Source organism: Rattus norvegicus, chromosome X, assembly GCF_036323735.1.
Source record: "Rattus norvegicus strain BN/NHsdMcwi chromosome X, GRCr8, whole genome shotgun sequence".
Taxonomy (NCBI): Eukaryota; Metazoa; Chordata; class Mammalia; order Rodentia; family Muridae; genus Rattus; species Rattus norvegicus.
In genome coordinates this window covers 47,290,840-47,307,335 of record NC_086039.1, presented here as the reverse complement: position 1 = coordinate 47,307,335, position 16,496 = coordinate 47,290,840, and the positions used below count along the sequence as shown (strand labels likewise).

General features: G+C 37.3%; 1 protein-coding gene across 2 annotated transcripts in view; it reads left to right on the top strand.

Moving 5' to 3' along the window:
* Positions 1 to 16,496, top strand: part of Cfap47 (cilia and flagella associated protein 47) — a 355,085-nt gene that overhangs the window by 196,834 nt on the left and 141,755 nt on the right. For both annotated transcript variants that reach the window (XM_063280369.1, XM_063280368.1), the window contains exons 38-39: positions 4,436 to 4,586; positions 13,795 to 13,883. In XM_063280369.1, coding sequence (XP_063136439.1) covers positions 4,436 to 4,586; positions 13,795 to 13,883 — 240 coding nt within the window. The remainder of the gene's footprint in view (positions 1 to 4,435; positions 4,587 to 13,794; positions 13,884 to 16,496) is intronic.

Genomic DNA, 16,496 nt, shown 5'->3' with positions numbered 1-16,496 from the left:
ATGGAATATTACTCAGCTATCAAAAACAATGACTTTATGAAATTCGTAGGCAAATGGTTGGAACTGGAAAATATCCTGAGTGAGGTAACTCAATCACAGAGAAACACTCATGGTATGCACTCATTGATAAGTGGCTATTAGCCCAAGTGCTTGAATTACCCTTGATGCCTAGAACAAATGAAACTCAAGACAGATGATCAAAATGTGAATGCTTCACTCCTTCTTTAAAAGGGGAACAAGAATACCCTTGGCAGGGAATAGAGAGGAGAAGATTAAAACAGACACAGAAGGAACAACCATTCAGAGCCTGCCCCACATTTGGCCCATACATATACAGCCATCCAATTAGACAAGATGGATGAAGCAAAGAAGTGCAGGCCGACAGGAGCTGGATGTAGATCGCTCCTGAGAGACACAGCCAGAATACAGCAAATATGGAGGCGAATGCCATCAGCAAACTACTGAACTGAGAACGGGACCCCCGTTGAAGGAATCAGAGAAAGAACTCGAAGAGCTTGAAGGAGCTCGAGACCCCTTATGTACAACAATGCCAAGCAACCAGAGCTTCCAGGGACTAAGCCACTACCTAAGGACTATCCATGTACTGACCCTGGACTCTGACCTCATAAGTAGCAATGAATATTCTAGTAAGATCACCAGTGGAAGGGGAAGCCCTTGGTCCTGCTAAGACTGAACCCCCATTGAACGTGATTGTTGCGGGGAGGGTGGCAATGGGGGGAGGATGGGGAGGGGAACACCCATACAGAAGGGGAGGGGGAGGGGGAGGTATTAGGGGGATGTTTGCCTGGAAACCGGGAAAGGGAATAACACTCGAAATGTAAATAAGAAACACTCAAGTTAATAAAAAAAAAACCATGAAATGGTATGGAACATTTGAATTTAAATTTTATTATTATATAACATGAAACTACTTTGAATTGGAAAATTTCAATGACTGATTTCAGTTAAATTCCCAATATATCTTAGCTTTTTATACATATTTTATATAAAAATAAATATATAATATTTTAAAATAAAGCAGAATTCTGAATTCTGAAAAAAATTTTTTTCAATTCTCCTTCCAAAAATCACTGATGTTGGCATACTCATCTTTTCATAGCTATTTTCTTGTGCGTATATAGATGGTAGATAACTAGATGGGTAAATATGAATTCCCTTATGCTACTAATTATGATATATAAAGTAAGACATGATTCTTATTTTTCCAAATTATTCAGTGATGTTCTCACACATGTACTATAGAATGGATAATCCAGGAAATTTAAAAATTTTATACTTTATCAAATTATTGTGTCATATGTTCTTAAAACAGTTTCTGAAGATATATAAAACAATATAAATGTAAATTGAGTGAGCAGAATGCTGGGTGCTCTCTAAGTCTGTTAGTCTATTAGTCTATTTCTTTTTATTGGCGAATTGAGTCTATTAATGTTAAGAGATAATAAGTAATAGTGATTGTTGTTTCCTGTTATTTTTATTTTTAGAGGTGGAATTATGTTTGTGTGTCTCTTTTTGTTTGGTTACCTTCCAAGGAGATTACTTTCTTGCTTTTTCTAGGGTGTAGCTTCCTTCCTTGTGTTGGAGGTTTCCATCTACTATCCTTTGTAGCACTGAATTTATAAAAAGATATTGTGTAAATTTGGTTTTGTCATGAAATATTTTGGTTTCTCCATCTATGTTAATTGAGACTTTTGCTGGATATAGTATCCTGGGTTGGCATTTGTGTTCTCTTAAGGTCTGTATGACATCTGTCCAGGATCTTCTGGATTTCATAGTCTCTGGTGAGAAGTCTGATGTTATTCTGATAGGTCTGCCTTTATATGTTACTTGACCTTTTTCCCTTACTGCTTTTAATATTCTCTCTTTGTTTCGTACGTTTGGTGTTTTGACTATTAGCTAGTAGGAGGAATTTCTTTTCTGGTCCAATCTATTTGGAGTTCTGTATGCTTCTTGTATGTGTATAGACAGCTCTGTTTTTAGGTTAGGGAAGTTTTCTTCTATAATTTTGTGAAGATACTTACTGGACCTTTAATTTGGGAGTCTTCACCCTCTTCTATACCTATTATCCTTAGGTTTGATTTTCTCATTGTGTTCTGAATTTCCTGGATGTTTTGGGTTAGGAACTTTTTGCATTTTACATTATTTTTGAATGTTGTGTAAGTGTCTTCTATGGTATCTTTTGCCCCTGAGATTCTCTTCTATCTCTTGTATTCTCTTTTTGACTCCTGATCTCTTTCCTAGGTTTTCTGTCTCCAGGGTTGTCTCCCTTTGTGCTTTCTTTATTTCTATTTCCATTTCTCTTTCATTTTCCATGGATGGTTCTGTTCAATTCCTTCACCTGTTTGGTTACATTTTCTAGTAATTTTTAAAGGGTTTTTTGTGTTTCTTTTTTAAGGGCCTCTACTGTTTTACCTATGTTGTCCTGTATTTCTTTAAGGGAATTATTATATCCTTCTTAAAGTCTGCTATCATCAAAATGAGATGTCATTTTACCTCCAAATCTTCCTTTTCCGGTTTGTTTGCATATATAGTATTCGCTTTGGAGGGAGAACTTGGCTCTGGTGATGCCAAGTAGTCATGGTTTCTGTTGCTTAGGTTAATGCGCTTGCCTCTTGCTATCAGGTTTTCTCTGGTGTTAGCTGTCTCTTACAATGGCTTGACCCTCCTGTAGGCCTGTGTTTTATCAGTCCTTTAGACATGTTTTCTTTCAGCTGGATCTGGGAACAGAGTGCTACTCCTCGGGTTTTGCGTCTTGAGTCCTCCAGGCAGGTTTCTTGGAGCAGAAGAGTTGGTCTTACCTCTGCTCTCAGGTGTGTAGGTGCTCCTGGTGACTGGCTTTCAGTTCTCCATGCAGGCAGAAACTGAAAGGGTCCTTCCCCTGACTGCTCCTAGGTTTCTGAATCCGGAGGGCACACAGAGCACTAGGCGGGTTCCGTATGAATGTGGGCAGAAGCAGTTGTCTCCTCTGATCTTTCAGGATTGTCCATACTTCTGAGAGTCTAGCTGTCTTTCCCACAGGGTTTGGGTGCAGGGTGCTGTGGGACTAGTTCAGTTCAATTCCTGGCACAGGCAGAAATCAGAAGGTTCCTGCTGCTGACTGTTCCTATGTGCCTTTATTTAGAGAGCACTAGGTATGTTCCTCGTGGGCCAGGAATATGAGCACGAGTGGCAGTCTCCCCTGAGCTCTCTGAATTGTCAGGACTTTTGAGAGTACAGCTCTCTCCTGCGCAGGATTTTGGTACAGAGAACTGTGGGCAATTTAGATATTTTGATAATTCATTTTGCAACTTCTTCTTCTCAACCATTAAGTGGTTGTTCCATAGTCTATGAAAGTTATAACAAAGCATGATAAAATGTACCACTATTCCTATATTCATTTTCAATATTTTTACCTTAACAGAACTTATAAGTCATAGTTCATAGAAAAAATAACCGATCATTATGTAGATAATGTTAATTATGTTAAAAGCCAGAGTAACAATCCTTAATAGAATATTTCTGCTATTTTTCACTTGGAACCATACCAAGTTCATTGAAGGCTTAACTATTCAATTGTGGAAAACATAGCTTATTTTTAAATCTAATGTAAAAAAAAGAAAGCAAAATTGTTTCATTGCACAATAGAAACTGAAAAGAGAAGGAAATTGAGTTCCTAATATATGGGAAGAAGAAATTTCATATTTCCATGATACTGTTTCATAGTCTATAACAATTCTAAAGAACCTGAGGTAGCTAAGCCTCCAAACTCATGAAAAGCCAAGGGGCTGGCATAACTTCCAAGAAATGGTTTTGTGCTTCATGAGCCCCCACTTCTTTTGTTTCAAAAGAATATGTGGGCTTCCTTTCAAGATTTGTAGCAGAGCCTTTAGTCTATCAAAATGGGTCTTACTATCATAATTTTTCTATAAATTGGTAAATATAATCTTACCCACATTCCCAAGACTGCCATTAAACTACAAGTTAAAAATGAAAAGTAGACATATTTTCTTTTTTTCATCCTTGAATTGAGTTTTGTCAAATAGCTAACATACTACTGTTCTTTATCTACCATTATTAGGTTGCACTTTCAAACCTTAACTTAAGGTACTATTTTAGTTAAGAAATTTTTGTATAATATTCTTGTGCACTCCATACTGCTAAGAATATGAATGAGTTTACAAACAAAAAGGTACAGGTAATCATACATTCATACAAAATTGTTCTACACTAGAAAATCCAATGTGAAATATGTTATTTATATACATAAATTAGTTAAATTTAGATTATACAAATAACCTCATGCTTCAGTGTTGTTTGATTTATGTAAAAATGAATATATACAGGACTTAGATACAAAGTCTGATTTGGACCTAATATATTTTTAATTGTCCTTTATTTCAATTAAATATTTCCCCTTTTATTTTTTATTAAACAGAAATCAAATTGTCCTTGCTGTGAAATTTTTAAGTCGCTTTCTCCATCCTGCTGAAGCTACATTATTATTAATTTCAAGACCTAAATGTGGAATAGGAGGCAGCACCGTGGCTTTTGCTCTAAAGGGAGAAATACTAAATTTTAAAGCAATTGTAAGTAAGCTGTACATGTTTTGTAATCTTTCACACCTGTACCCCAGCCCTTGCAGTGTCATACCATGATTGTTCTTGCTTGTTTTGTTTCTGTTCTGTTCTTAGTCATTTAGTTCATCTCTTTACCATAATACCTTGAAAGTTAAGATTTTGTTGTAAGGGCACTGAAAGTTGACAATTGATTCAACAAATATTTGTTTTCTGCTGTAGACACTTAACAACTTTAAATATGTGTTTTAATATTTATTTAGTGTTTGTGGTAGTATGTGAATGCATGCAAACGTGTGGATGCATGCACATCAATGTTGGCACCTTGAAGTGTCAACTTAAGGGTTCTTTGAAAAATCAGCTGTATGGTGTTTTGCTGGGGCAAACACAAGAAGGACTGTTTCATGAAAGTGGACACAAGTGTGAAAGGCTAAGGCAGACTTGTAAAGGAATGTTTCGCTGAAGCAGACAAAGGATAGTGGATGTTCTGTTAAAGCAAGCACATGAAAGTACAAGTAATAAAGGATTCTTAACTCAATGAGTGTATTGTTCCACATTACACTGCATGGTTGAGCTGCATTTGTAGGGACTCCATAGAGGGAAATATACCAAAAAAACTTCTGGTGGTGTACTGCAGTTTCTTGTCACTTCCAAGAACTTGGACTAATTGGAAGAAATTGCTGAAGCAAGAGCTGTGCTGAGGCAAGACCCATGCTGAGGCAAGGCATCTGGAAGACATGTGATGTTTGCAGGATCTAAATAGGACTCCACTGAGTGACAGAGCTTTGCTTGCTGGTACAGCTAGCTGTATAACATTTGTGGGTCTCTAGTCTTTGCCGGTCTTTGCTTCCCCAAGAGAGGCATAGCAAAGGACTGGTATTCCTGTTGGTCCCTTCTGCTGACTAGAACCAAGGCTGAAGTCTGGCTGTCTCTGCTAGATCTTGTTACCCCTGTTGCTAAGCCAACTCTACAGAACTGGACTGATGGTGTATCCCTGAGGTGTTTGCTAGTAGATGCAGCTGCTGCCTCATGCTAACCTTTAAACTGAACTGGTGATGGGAGTTGGCTCCAAAAACCTTTCTAAACAGGTTCATTTCCCCCTCTCCCTGTATTGTTTCGTTTCTACTACCTCTGGTGGGTGGCAGGCTAAAAGGGAGCTTAAAGGATTTAAGAACCATCATTAAAAATAAGGTTTGAAAAATTAAAGTTACAGCACACCCAACCACAGCATGATGGAGGTCAAAGAACAACTTGCAAGAGGCAACTTCCTGATATGTTCATCTTGAAGGTTAAACACAGGATAAAATGTTTGGCAGCAAATACCTTTACATCCTCAATCATCTGCCTAATTGATTGTTCATCAGTATATATGGAACATTCTATAGAGCTAACCCATTATAAAGTTCATGCTAATTCTACATTTGTTGAGGAATGATGTTCTTGACTAAATTCTACATGCTCATTTCTCAAAACATTAGGCAAAAACAACAACAACAACAACAAAACATTGGTAGACTTTTATAAATATATTTGATGGCTTTTAGCTAACGTGAAGGAGGTAATTGACTCAGTTTTATTTGAAGGGCAAACCACTGAGAGTTTGACCATTTTCCAGTGAGTTCATGATAATGCAAATTTGTCTTTTAAATGAAATTATTTTGATTTTTGGGTGGGAGGTGGTCACAAGGGTGGCTGGACATTGAAGGACTGAAAAACGTGTGTGGCCCTGTGCAGGATATGAAATTTCACAGACTTTTAATAAATAGATTATGTTCAAAAATATTATTTACTAATATATATGTATTACTTACATAGATATAGATATGTATAGATATAGATATGTATATTAAAGTCAGCAAATTCACCAGGATTCAGTGTATATGATAAAAAACTTTGGAGTGTGTAAGACTACATTATAAAGTATAAAGAATGACTTTAGAAGTATCATTCAAAATGTAAATAAGAAATACTCAAGTTAATAAAAATATATATATATATATAAGAAAAAAATTAAAAAAAAAGAAGTATCAAGGAGAAGGTAAATATGGGAAGAGAGCACAGAGATATTTAAAAGGACAGACTTACTTAGTAGGCAGTGGTGCCCCAAGCAACAAGTGTTTATTTCTTACTATGATATGATTTGGTCTTCAAGTTTTCTCTTTAGTAGTGACATCTCCCAACTCTTTCACATACATTCTCTGAAACAGTGTATTACCTGAAGTTAGTGATATACTTGATTCTGTCCCATCATTAACCTCAGGACTGCCAAGTAAGCTTGAAAAATGAATGCCTGATGCTGTGTACTTCTGAATACATCTTATTCTCACTTAGGTCAATGGGAATTAAATTACATAGTAATGGAGATGTATTTAAGACAAGAACAAAGCTTTTAACTGGAAAATTTCTCGAATGTTTATATACAGAATTTTTATTTTATATGTTTTTTTTTAAATTTTTTTTTTATTAACTTGAGTATTTCTTATATACATTTTGAGTGTTATTCCCTTTCCCGGTTTCCGGGCAAACATCCCCCTCCCCCCTCCCCTTCCTTATGGGTGTTCCCCTCCCAACCCTCCCCCCATTGCCGCCCTCCCCCCATAGACTAGTTCACTGGGGGTTCAGTCTTAGCAGGACCCAGGACTTCCCCTTCCACTGGTGCTCTTACTAGGATATTCATTGCTACCTATGGGGTCAGAGTCCAGGGTCAGTCCATGTATAGTCTTTAGGTAGTGGCTTAGTCCCTGGAAGCTCTGGTTGCTTGGCATTGTTGTACTTTTGGGGTCTCGAGCCCCTTCAAGCTCTTCCAGTTCTTTCTCTGATTCCTTCAACAGGGGACCTATTCTCAGTTCAGTGGTTTGCTGCTGGCATTCGCCTCTGTATTTGCTGTATTCTGGCTGTGTCTCTCAGGAGCGATCTACATCCGGCTCCTGTCGGTCTGCACTTCTTTGCTTCATCCATCTTGTCTAATTGGGTGGCTGTATATGTGTGGGCCACATGTGGGGCAGGATCTGAATGGGTGTTCCTTCAGTCTCTGTTTTAATCTTTGCCTCTCCCTTCCCTGCCAAGGGTATTCTTTTTCCTCATTTAAAGAAGGAGTGAAGCATTCACATTTTGATCATCCGTCTTGAGTTTCGTTTGTTCTAGGGATCTAGGGTAATTCAAGCATTTGGGCTAATAGCCACTTATCAATGAGTGCATACCATGTATGTCTTTCTGTGATTGGGTTAGCTCACTCAGGATGATATTTTCCAGTTCCAAACATTTGCCTACGAATTTCATAAACTCGTTGTTTTTGATAGCTGAGTAATATTCCATTGTGTAGATGTACCACATTTTCTGTATCCATTCCTCTGTTGAAGGGCATCTGGGTTCTTTCCATTTTCTGGCTATTATAAATAAGGCTGGGATGAACATAGTGGAGCACGTGTCTCTTTTATATGTTGAGGCATCTTTTGGGTATATGCCCAAGAGAGGTATAGCTGGATCCTCAGGCAGTTCAATGTCCAATTTTCTGAGGAACCTCCAGACTGATTTCCAGAATGGTTTTACCAGTCTGCAATCCCACCAACAATGGAGGAGTGTTCCTCTTTCTCCACATCCTCGCCAGCATCTGCTGTCACCTGAGTTTTTGATCTTAGCCAATCGCACTGGTGTGAGGTGAAATCTCAGGGTTGTTTTGATTTGCATTTCCCTTATGACTAAAGATGTTGAACATTTCTTTAGGTGTTTCTCAGCCATTCGGCATTCCTCAGCTGTGAATTCTTTGTTTAGCTCTGAACCCCATTTTTTAATAGGGTTATTTGTTTCCCTGCGGTCTAACTTCTTGAGTTCTTTGTATATTTTGGATATAAGGCCTCTATCTGTTGTAGGATTGGTAAAGATCTTTTCCCCATCTGTTGGTTGCCGTTTTGTCCTAACCACAGTGTCCTTTGCCTTACAGAAGCTTTGCAGTTTTATGAGATCCCATTTGTCGATTCTTGATCTTAGAGCATAAGCCATTGGTGTTTTGTTCAGGAAATTTTTTCCAGTGCCCATGTGTTCCAGATGCTTCCCTAGTTTTTCTTCTATTAGTTTGAGTGTGTCTGGTTTGATGTGGAGGTCCTTGATCCACTTGGACTTAAGCTTTGTACAGGGTGATAAGCATGGATCGATCTGCATTCTTCTACATGTTGCCCTCCAGTTGAACCAGCACCATTTGCTGAAAATGCTATCTTTTTTCCATTGGATGGTTTTGGCTCCTTTGTCAAAAATCAAGTGACCATAGGTGTGTGGGTTCATTTCTGGGTCTTCAATTCTATTCCATTGGTCTATCTGTCTGTCTCTGTACCAATATCATGCAGTTTTTATCACTATTGCTCTGTAATACTGCTTGAGTTCAGGGATAGTGATTCCCCCTGAAGTCCTTTTATTGTTGAGGATAGCTTTAGCTATCCTGGGTTTTTTGTTATTCCAGATGAATTTGCAAATTGTTCTGTCTAACTCTTTGAAGAATTGGATTGGTATTTTGATGGGGATTGCATTGAATCTGTAGATTGCTTTTGGTAAAATGGCCATTTTTACTATATTAATCCTGCCAACCCATGAGCATGGGAGATCTTTCCATCATCTGAGGTGTTCTTCAATTTCTTTCCTCAGTGTCTTGAAGTTCTTATTGTACAGATCTTTTACTTGCTTAGTTAAAGTCACACCGAGGTACTTTATATTATTTGGGTCTATTATGAAGGGTGCCGTTTCCCTAATTTCTTTCTCGGCTTGTTTCTCTTTTGTATAGAGGAAGGCAACTGATTTATTTGAGTTAATTTTATACCCAGCCACTTTGCTGAAGTTGTTTATCAGCTTTAGTAGTTCTCTGGTGGAACTTTTGGGATCACTTAAATATACTATCATGTCATCTCCAAATAGTGATATTTTGACCTCTTCTTTTCCGATCTGTATCCCTTTGATCTCCTTTTGTTGTCTGATTGCTCTGGCTAGAACTTCAAGAACTATATTGAATAAGTAGGGAGAGAGTGGGCAGCCTTGTCTAGTCCCTGATTTTAGTGGGATTGCTTCAAGTTTCTCTCCATTTAGTTTAATGTTAGCAACTGGTTTGCTGTATATGGCTTTTACTATGTTTAGGTATGGGCCTTGAATTCCTATTCTTTCCAGGACTTTTATTATGAAGGGGTGTTGAATTTTGTCAAATGCTTTCTCAGCATCTAATGAAATGATCATGTGGTTCTGTTCTTTCAGTTTGTTTATATAATGGATCACGTTGATGGTTTTCCGTATATTAAACCATCCCTGTATGCCTGGGATGAAGCCTACTTGATCGTGGTGGATGACTGTTTTGATGTGTTCTTGAATTCGGTTTGCCAGAATTTTATTGAGTATTTTTGCGTCGATATTCATAAGGGAAATTAGTCTGAAGTTCTCTTTCTTTGTTGTGTCTTTGTGTGGTTTAGGTATAAGAGTAATTGTGGATTCATAGAAGGAATTCGGTAGGGCTCCATCTGTTTCAATTTTGTGGAATAGTTTGGATAATATTGGTATGAGGTCTTCTATGAAGATTTGATAGAATTCTGCACTAAACCCGTCTGGACCTGGGCTCTTTTTGGTTGGGAGACCTTTAATGACTGCTTCTATTTCCTTAGGAGTTATGGGGTTGTTTAACTGGTTTATCTGTTCCTGATTTAACTTCGATACCTGGTATCTGTCTAGGAAATTGTCCATTTCCTGAAGATTTTCAAATTTTGTTGAATATAGGTTTTTATAGTAAGATCTGGTGATTTTTTGAATTTTCTCTGAATCTGTAGTTATCTCTCCCTTTTCATTTCTGATTTTGTTAATTTGACGCACTCTCTGTGTCCTCTGGTTAGTCTGGCTAAGGGTTTATCTATCTTGTTGATTTTCTCAAAGAACCAACTTTTGGTTCTGTTGATTCTTTCTATGGTCCTTTTTGTTTCTACTTGGTTGATTTCCGCTCTGAGTTTGATTATTTCCTGCCTTCTACTCCTCCTGGGTGTATTTGCTTCTTTTTGTTCTAGAGCTTTTAGGTGTGCTGTCAAGCTGCTGACATATGCTCTTTCCTGTTTCTTTCTGCAGGCACTCAGCGCTATGAGTGTTCCTCTTAGCACAGCTTTCATTGTGTCCCATAAGTTTGAGTATGTTGTATCTTCATTTTCATTAAATTCTAAAAAGTTTTTAATTTCTTTATTTCTTCCTTGACCAGGTTATCATTGAGTAGAGCATTGTTCAATTTCCACGTATATGTGGGCATTCTTCCCTTATTGTTATTGAAGACCAGTTTTAGGCCGTGGTGGTCCGATAGCACGCATGGGATTATTTCTATCTTTCTGTACCTGTTGACGCCCGTTTTTTTGACCAATTATATGGTCAATTTTGGAGAAAGTACCATGAGGAGCTGAGAAGAAGGTATATCCTTTTGCTTTAGGATAGAATGTTCTATAAATATCCGTTAAGTCCATTTGGCTCATGACTTCTCTTAGTCCGTCGACATCACTGTTTAATTTCTGTTTCCATGATCTGTCCATTGATGAGAGTGGGGTGTTGAAATCTCCCACTATTATTGTGTGAGGTGCAATGTGTGTTTTGAGCTTTAATAAGGTTTCTTTTACGTATGTAGGTGCCCTTGTATTTGGGGCATAGATATTTAGGATTGAGAGTTCATCTTGGTGGATTTTTCCTTTGATGAATATGAAGTGTCCTTCCTTATCTTTTTTGATGACTTTTAGTTGGAAATTGATTTTATTTGATATTAGAATGGCTACTCCAGCTTGCTTCTTCTGACCATTTGCTTGGAAATTTGTTTTCCAGCCTTTCACTCTGAGGTAGTGTCTGTCTTTGTCTCTGAGGTGTGTTTCCTGTAAGCAGCAGAATGCAGGGTCCTTGTTGCGTATCCAGTTTGTTAATCTATGTCTTTTTATTGGGGAGTTGAGGCCATTGATATTGAGTGATATTAAGGAATAGTGATTATTGTTTCCCTTTATATTCATATTTGGGTGTGAGGTTATGTTTGTGTGCTTTCATTCTCTGTGTTTTGTTGCCAAGACGATTAGTTTCTTGCTTCTTCTAGGGTATAGCTTGCCTCCTTATGTTGGGCTTTACCATTTATTATCCTTTGTAGTGCTGGATTTGTAGAAAGATATTGTGTAAATTTGGTTTTGTCATGGAATATCTTGGTTTCTCCATCAATGTTAATTGAGAGTTTTGCTGGATACAGTAACCTGGGCTGGCATTTGTGTTCTCTTAGGGTCTGTATGACATCAGTCCAGGATCTTCTGGCCTTCATAGTTTCTGGCGAGAAGTCTGGTGTGATTCTGATAGGTCTCCCTTTATATGTTACTTGACCTTTTTCCCTTACTGCTTTTAATATTCTTTCTTTATTTTGTGCGTTTGGTGTTTTGACTATTATGTGACGGGAGGTGTTTCTTTTCTGGTCCAATCTATTTGGAGTTCTGTAGGCTTCTTGTATGTCTATGGGTATCTCTTTTTTTAGGTTAGGGAAGTTTTCTTCTATGATTTTGTTGATGATATTTACTGGTCCTTTGAGCTGGGAGTCTTCACTCTCTTCTATACCTATTATCCTTAGGTTTGATCTTCTCATTGAGTCCTGGATTTCCTGTATGTTTTGGACCAGTAGCTTTTTCCGCTTTACATTATCTTTGACAGTTGAGTCAATGATTTCTATGGAATCTTCTGCTCCTGAGATTCTCTCTTCCATCTCTTGTATTCTGTTGGTGAAGCTTGTATCTACAGCTCCTTGTCTCTTCTTTTGGTTTTCTATATCCAGGGTTGTTTCCATGTGTTCTTTCTTGATTGCTTCTATTTCCATTTTTAATTCCTTCAACTGTTTGATTGTGTTTTCCTGGAATTCTTTCAGGGATTTTTGCGATTCCTCTCTGTAGGCTTCTACTTGTTTATTAACGTTTTCCTGTGTTTCCCTAAGTGTGTTCATTTCTTTCTTGAAGTCCTCCAGCATCATGATCAAATATGATTTTGAAACTAGATCTTGCTTTTCTGGTGTGTTTGGATATTCCATGTTTGTTTTGGTGGGAGAATTGGGCTCCGATGATGGCATGTAGTCTTGGTTTCTGTTGCTTGGGTTCCTGCGCTTGCCTCTTGCCATCAGATTATCGCTAGTGTTATTTTGTTCTGCTATTTCTGACAGTGGCTAGACTGTCCTATAAGCCTGTGTGTCAGGAGTGCTGTAGACCTGTTTTCCTCTCTTTCAGTCAGTTATGGGGACAGTGTGCTCTGCTTTCGGGCGTCTAGTTTTTCCTCTCTACAGGTCTTCATCTGTTCCTGTGGGCCTGTGTCTTGAGTTCACCAGGCAGCTTTCTTGCAGCAGAAAATTTGGTCTTACCTGTGGTCCCGAGGCTCAGGTTCGCTCGTGGGGTGCTGCCCAGGGGCTCTCTGCAGCGGCAGCAACCAGGAAGACCTGTGCCGCCCCTTCCGGGAGCTTCAGTGCACCAGGGTTCCAGATGGTCTTTGGCTTTTTCCTCTGGCGTCCGAGATGTGTGTGCAGGGAGCAGTCTCTTCTGGTTTCCCAGGCTTGTCTGCCTCTCTGAAGGTTTAGCTCTCCCTCCCACGGGATTTGGGTGCAGAGAACTGTTTATCTGGTCTGTTTCTTTCAGGTTCAGGCGGTGTCTCAGGCAGGTGTCCTGCCGCTCCTGGGCCCTCCCCCACAGGAGCCCAGAGGCCTTATACAGTTTCCTCTTGGGCCAGGGATGTGGGCAGGGGTGAGCAGTGTTGGTGGTCTCTTCTGCTCTGCAGCCTCAGGAGTGCCCTTATATGTTTTTATAATAAGCTTGTCATTATAACCATCATAGTATGACATACATATATGTATATATACACAGAAATATAGAAATATATACGTCTTAGTGATAGATAAAAGTATATAATATATACTTTATTATTTAGTGATATAGATTATATCTGATTATTCATGGAATCATCTTTTTATTCATTAATTCAGTTTGAAGGAGATTAATTTAAGAGACAATCAAAACATTTTAATTATTAGAATATTACTGTAGATAAGATATTTTGCATTCTATTTAAATTTTAATCATAAAATATCTGTAAAACAATTAAGTTTATTAATTATTAAAACAATTAAATGGACAATAGGTTTTTTATGTTTTACCTCATAACTCAAGATATTCCAGGTTTTGACATTATTATATATTGTGAATTTTCTCTTTTTTTATTTCAGGATGTGCTAAAATGTAAATCTCCATGTTATCAATGGAAAGAAGTCATTGTGAATGTGAAAAACCCCTTTCCAAGTGGTGGGGATTTTCGGTAAGTTACTGTTTTAATGTTAATTTACTGCAGTTCATTATCTATATTTAAAAAATATAAGTAGGAGCTGGAGACATGGTTGAACAGTTTAGAGCACTTTCTTTTCTCCTCAAGGTCCTGAGTTCAATTCCCAGCAACCACATGGCAGCTCACAAGCATGTATAATGGGATCTGATGTCCTCTTCTGGCACACAGGTGTACATGCAGATAGAGCACACATACATAAAATAAATTATAAACAAAGACAAATAAGTAAATGTCTTTCCCTCTTCAACATGATTCTTCTGAGGAGAAAGTACATATGCTAAGATTCCTATGAACTTAAAGGAATTAGTAAATAATATACATTAAATTTAGAAATCAAACTCATGCAATATTTGCATTGAGATAGAAATATAAAATGTTAGATTTTTTACATAACATTTGGCAATTTGAAATATTTTGAATTACTGTATGTTCAAGCCTTTAGAGATTTATTATTGAAAATAACACTCCTAATTGATTAAACAAAACTTGTTTTATTGAAATAGTTATTGGTATATTTATGATTTCTGTATTTATGTAAATTCAAATTTACTCTCAAGTCCTTCAGCAAATTTTTCATAGTGTATAACTATAGAATTTCTTTCCAGTTCCCTTTTTAATATTTATTGGTGTTCTCAATTTGATACTTCATTGACCTCTGTCTTTTTTTAATACATTTATATAGTTCTTTTAAAGTCAGTGTAACAACTAGTTTGAATTTGTTTCCTGTTAAATGTGATATCTGGGTCATGGACAGTTTCAGTCACTCATTTCCTTCTCTCTCTCTCTCTCTCTCTCTCTCTCCACATTTCATAGATTTTTCTTTTTTATTTACTGGCTGTACAATTTTTTTATATAATATATTTTATTATTTACTTTCTTCTCTCCTAACGCCTCCTAAATCCTCCCTCCAAACCCAAATTTTTATTTTCCTCACCCTCAAAAACCAAACATGCAGATTTGAATAAACAATAATAACAAGAAAACTCCCAATCCCAGCAAACAAACAATATAAAAAGTGCCCATGACTTAGAGATATTTTGCCCAACTCTTTGTGATCATGAGACTACTACTGAAATATGGTCTACATACCAAATGTCTCCCATTGGAGGAAACTGATTTTCAGTTCCAAATATCTGGGTTAGAGATTGCACATTATGTCCAATTCTCCTTCATCTCTTTGTCATGCTTTTGTGTAGCTTGAACTTATGTAGGCATTATTGTTATAGTCTCTGGGAGTTTATGTGTGTATCATCCGTGTGCAAGACACTTTCTTTGGAGTCATACACCACCTCTGGCTCTTGCAGTTTTTCTGTTTCTTCTTCCTCATAGATCCCCGAGACTTGAAAAAGACATCCTCCTTCCAAGGTTTAAGTGTTTCAGAGTCTCTTACTCTACACATTATCTAGTTGTGGGCCTCTGTTAATTCCCACATACTGCAACAAATAGCTTCTTTGGTAAAGGTTGAACAATGTCCTGATGTATGGGTATAATAATGTGTTATTAGGAATAATTTTATTGCTATGTTCATTTTATTGGAATAATTTTGCCAAACAATAGTAATAGTAGATTTCATTTGTTTGTTTCCTTGACCTATATCTTATCTGGTCTCAGATTCTTGACTACTTTATCGGTCTCAGGTATGGCTTCCATCTTATGCAATGAGTTTTAAATCCAAACAAAAGGTGGTTGATTACTGCCATAATATTTGTGTTACTATTGTACCCATGTCCTATAGGGAGATCACTCTGTTAGGTTGCAGGGTTTGTTGCAGGGTGATACTGATGTGTAATTTTCTCCTTGAGTAGCATGCACAGTACCTCCCAGGAACATAAACACTAGTTAATAGAGGTGAAACTTGATTCTTTGATGTCATAAGTATTGGATATCTTTACAAATATAACCTTGCTGTCAGGTTGTGAAGAGTAACAGTAACGTTGGCAAATGACTGTAATATTGGGAAGAGGGATCTATGACACATAGCCAATGACTTCAAAAGATGTATATGTTACATAGTTTGTATGAAGGATTCTGGACATATTTGATTATGCATTTTCCTTATTCTTAGTATTGATTCTCTCTCCCCGAGGCTTGCATCTTTATATTTTAATTAAAAACAAAACATGAACTTGATTAGTTTGTCTGCATATATAACTTTGCCTACTCCCTGCAGAAACAAAGCAGCAAAATAGACATCAAATCCCTAGGAACTGTAGTAATAGAATGTTGTCAGCTATCATGCGTATACTAGGAATTGAATCTCTCAAAGAACAGGCATTAGTTCCAACTACTGAGCCATTTTCCTACTTTCAATCATATAACCCTCAGGTTAACAAATTGCCTATACTTATTAAAATGGAATTATGTCATTTTAAAAGATGTTTGAAGCTATCTTTTCTTAACTTGTGATTCTATCCAGAATTAAAATATCTTATCCCTAACTCACAAGCTACTCATAAGGATATGAATTTGAATTTCCTCTTTGAGGAAATTACACATTTTAATTGGAGTCTTTGGTGGTGAGGGGAATAATACTGTCAGGATAGCTGTACTTCTAATTTTGTTCGATATTACTTTGCTTTGACTTAA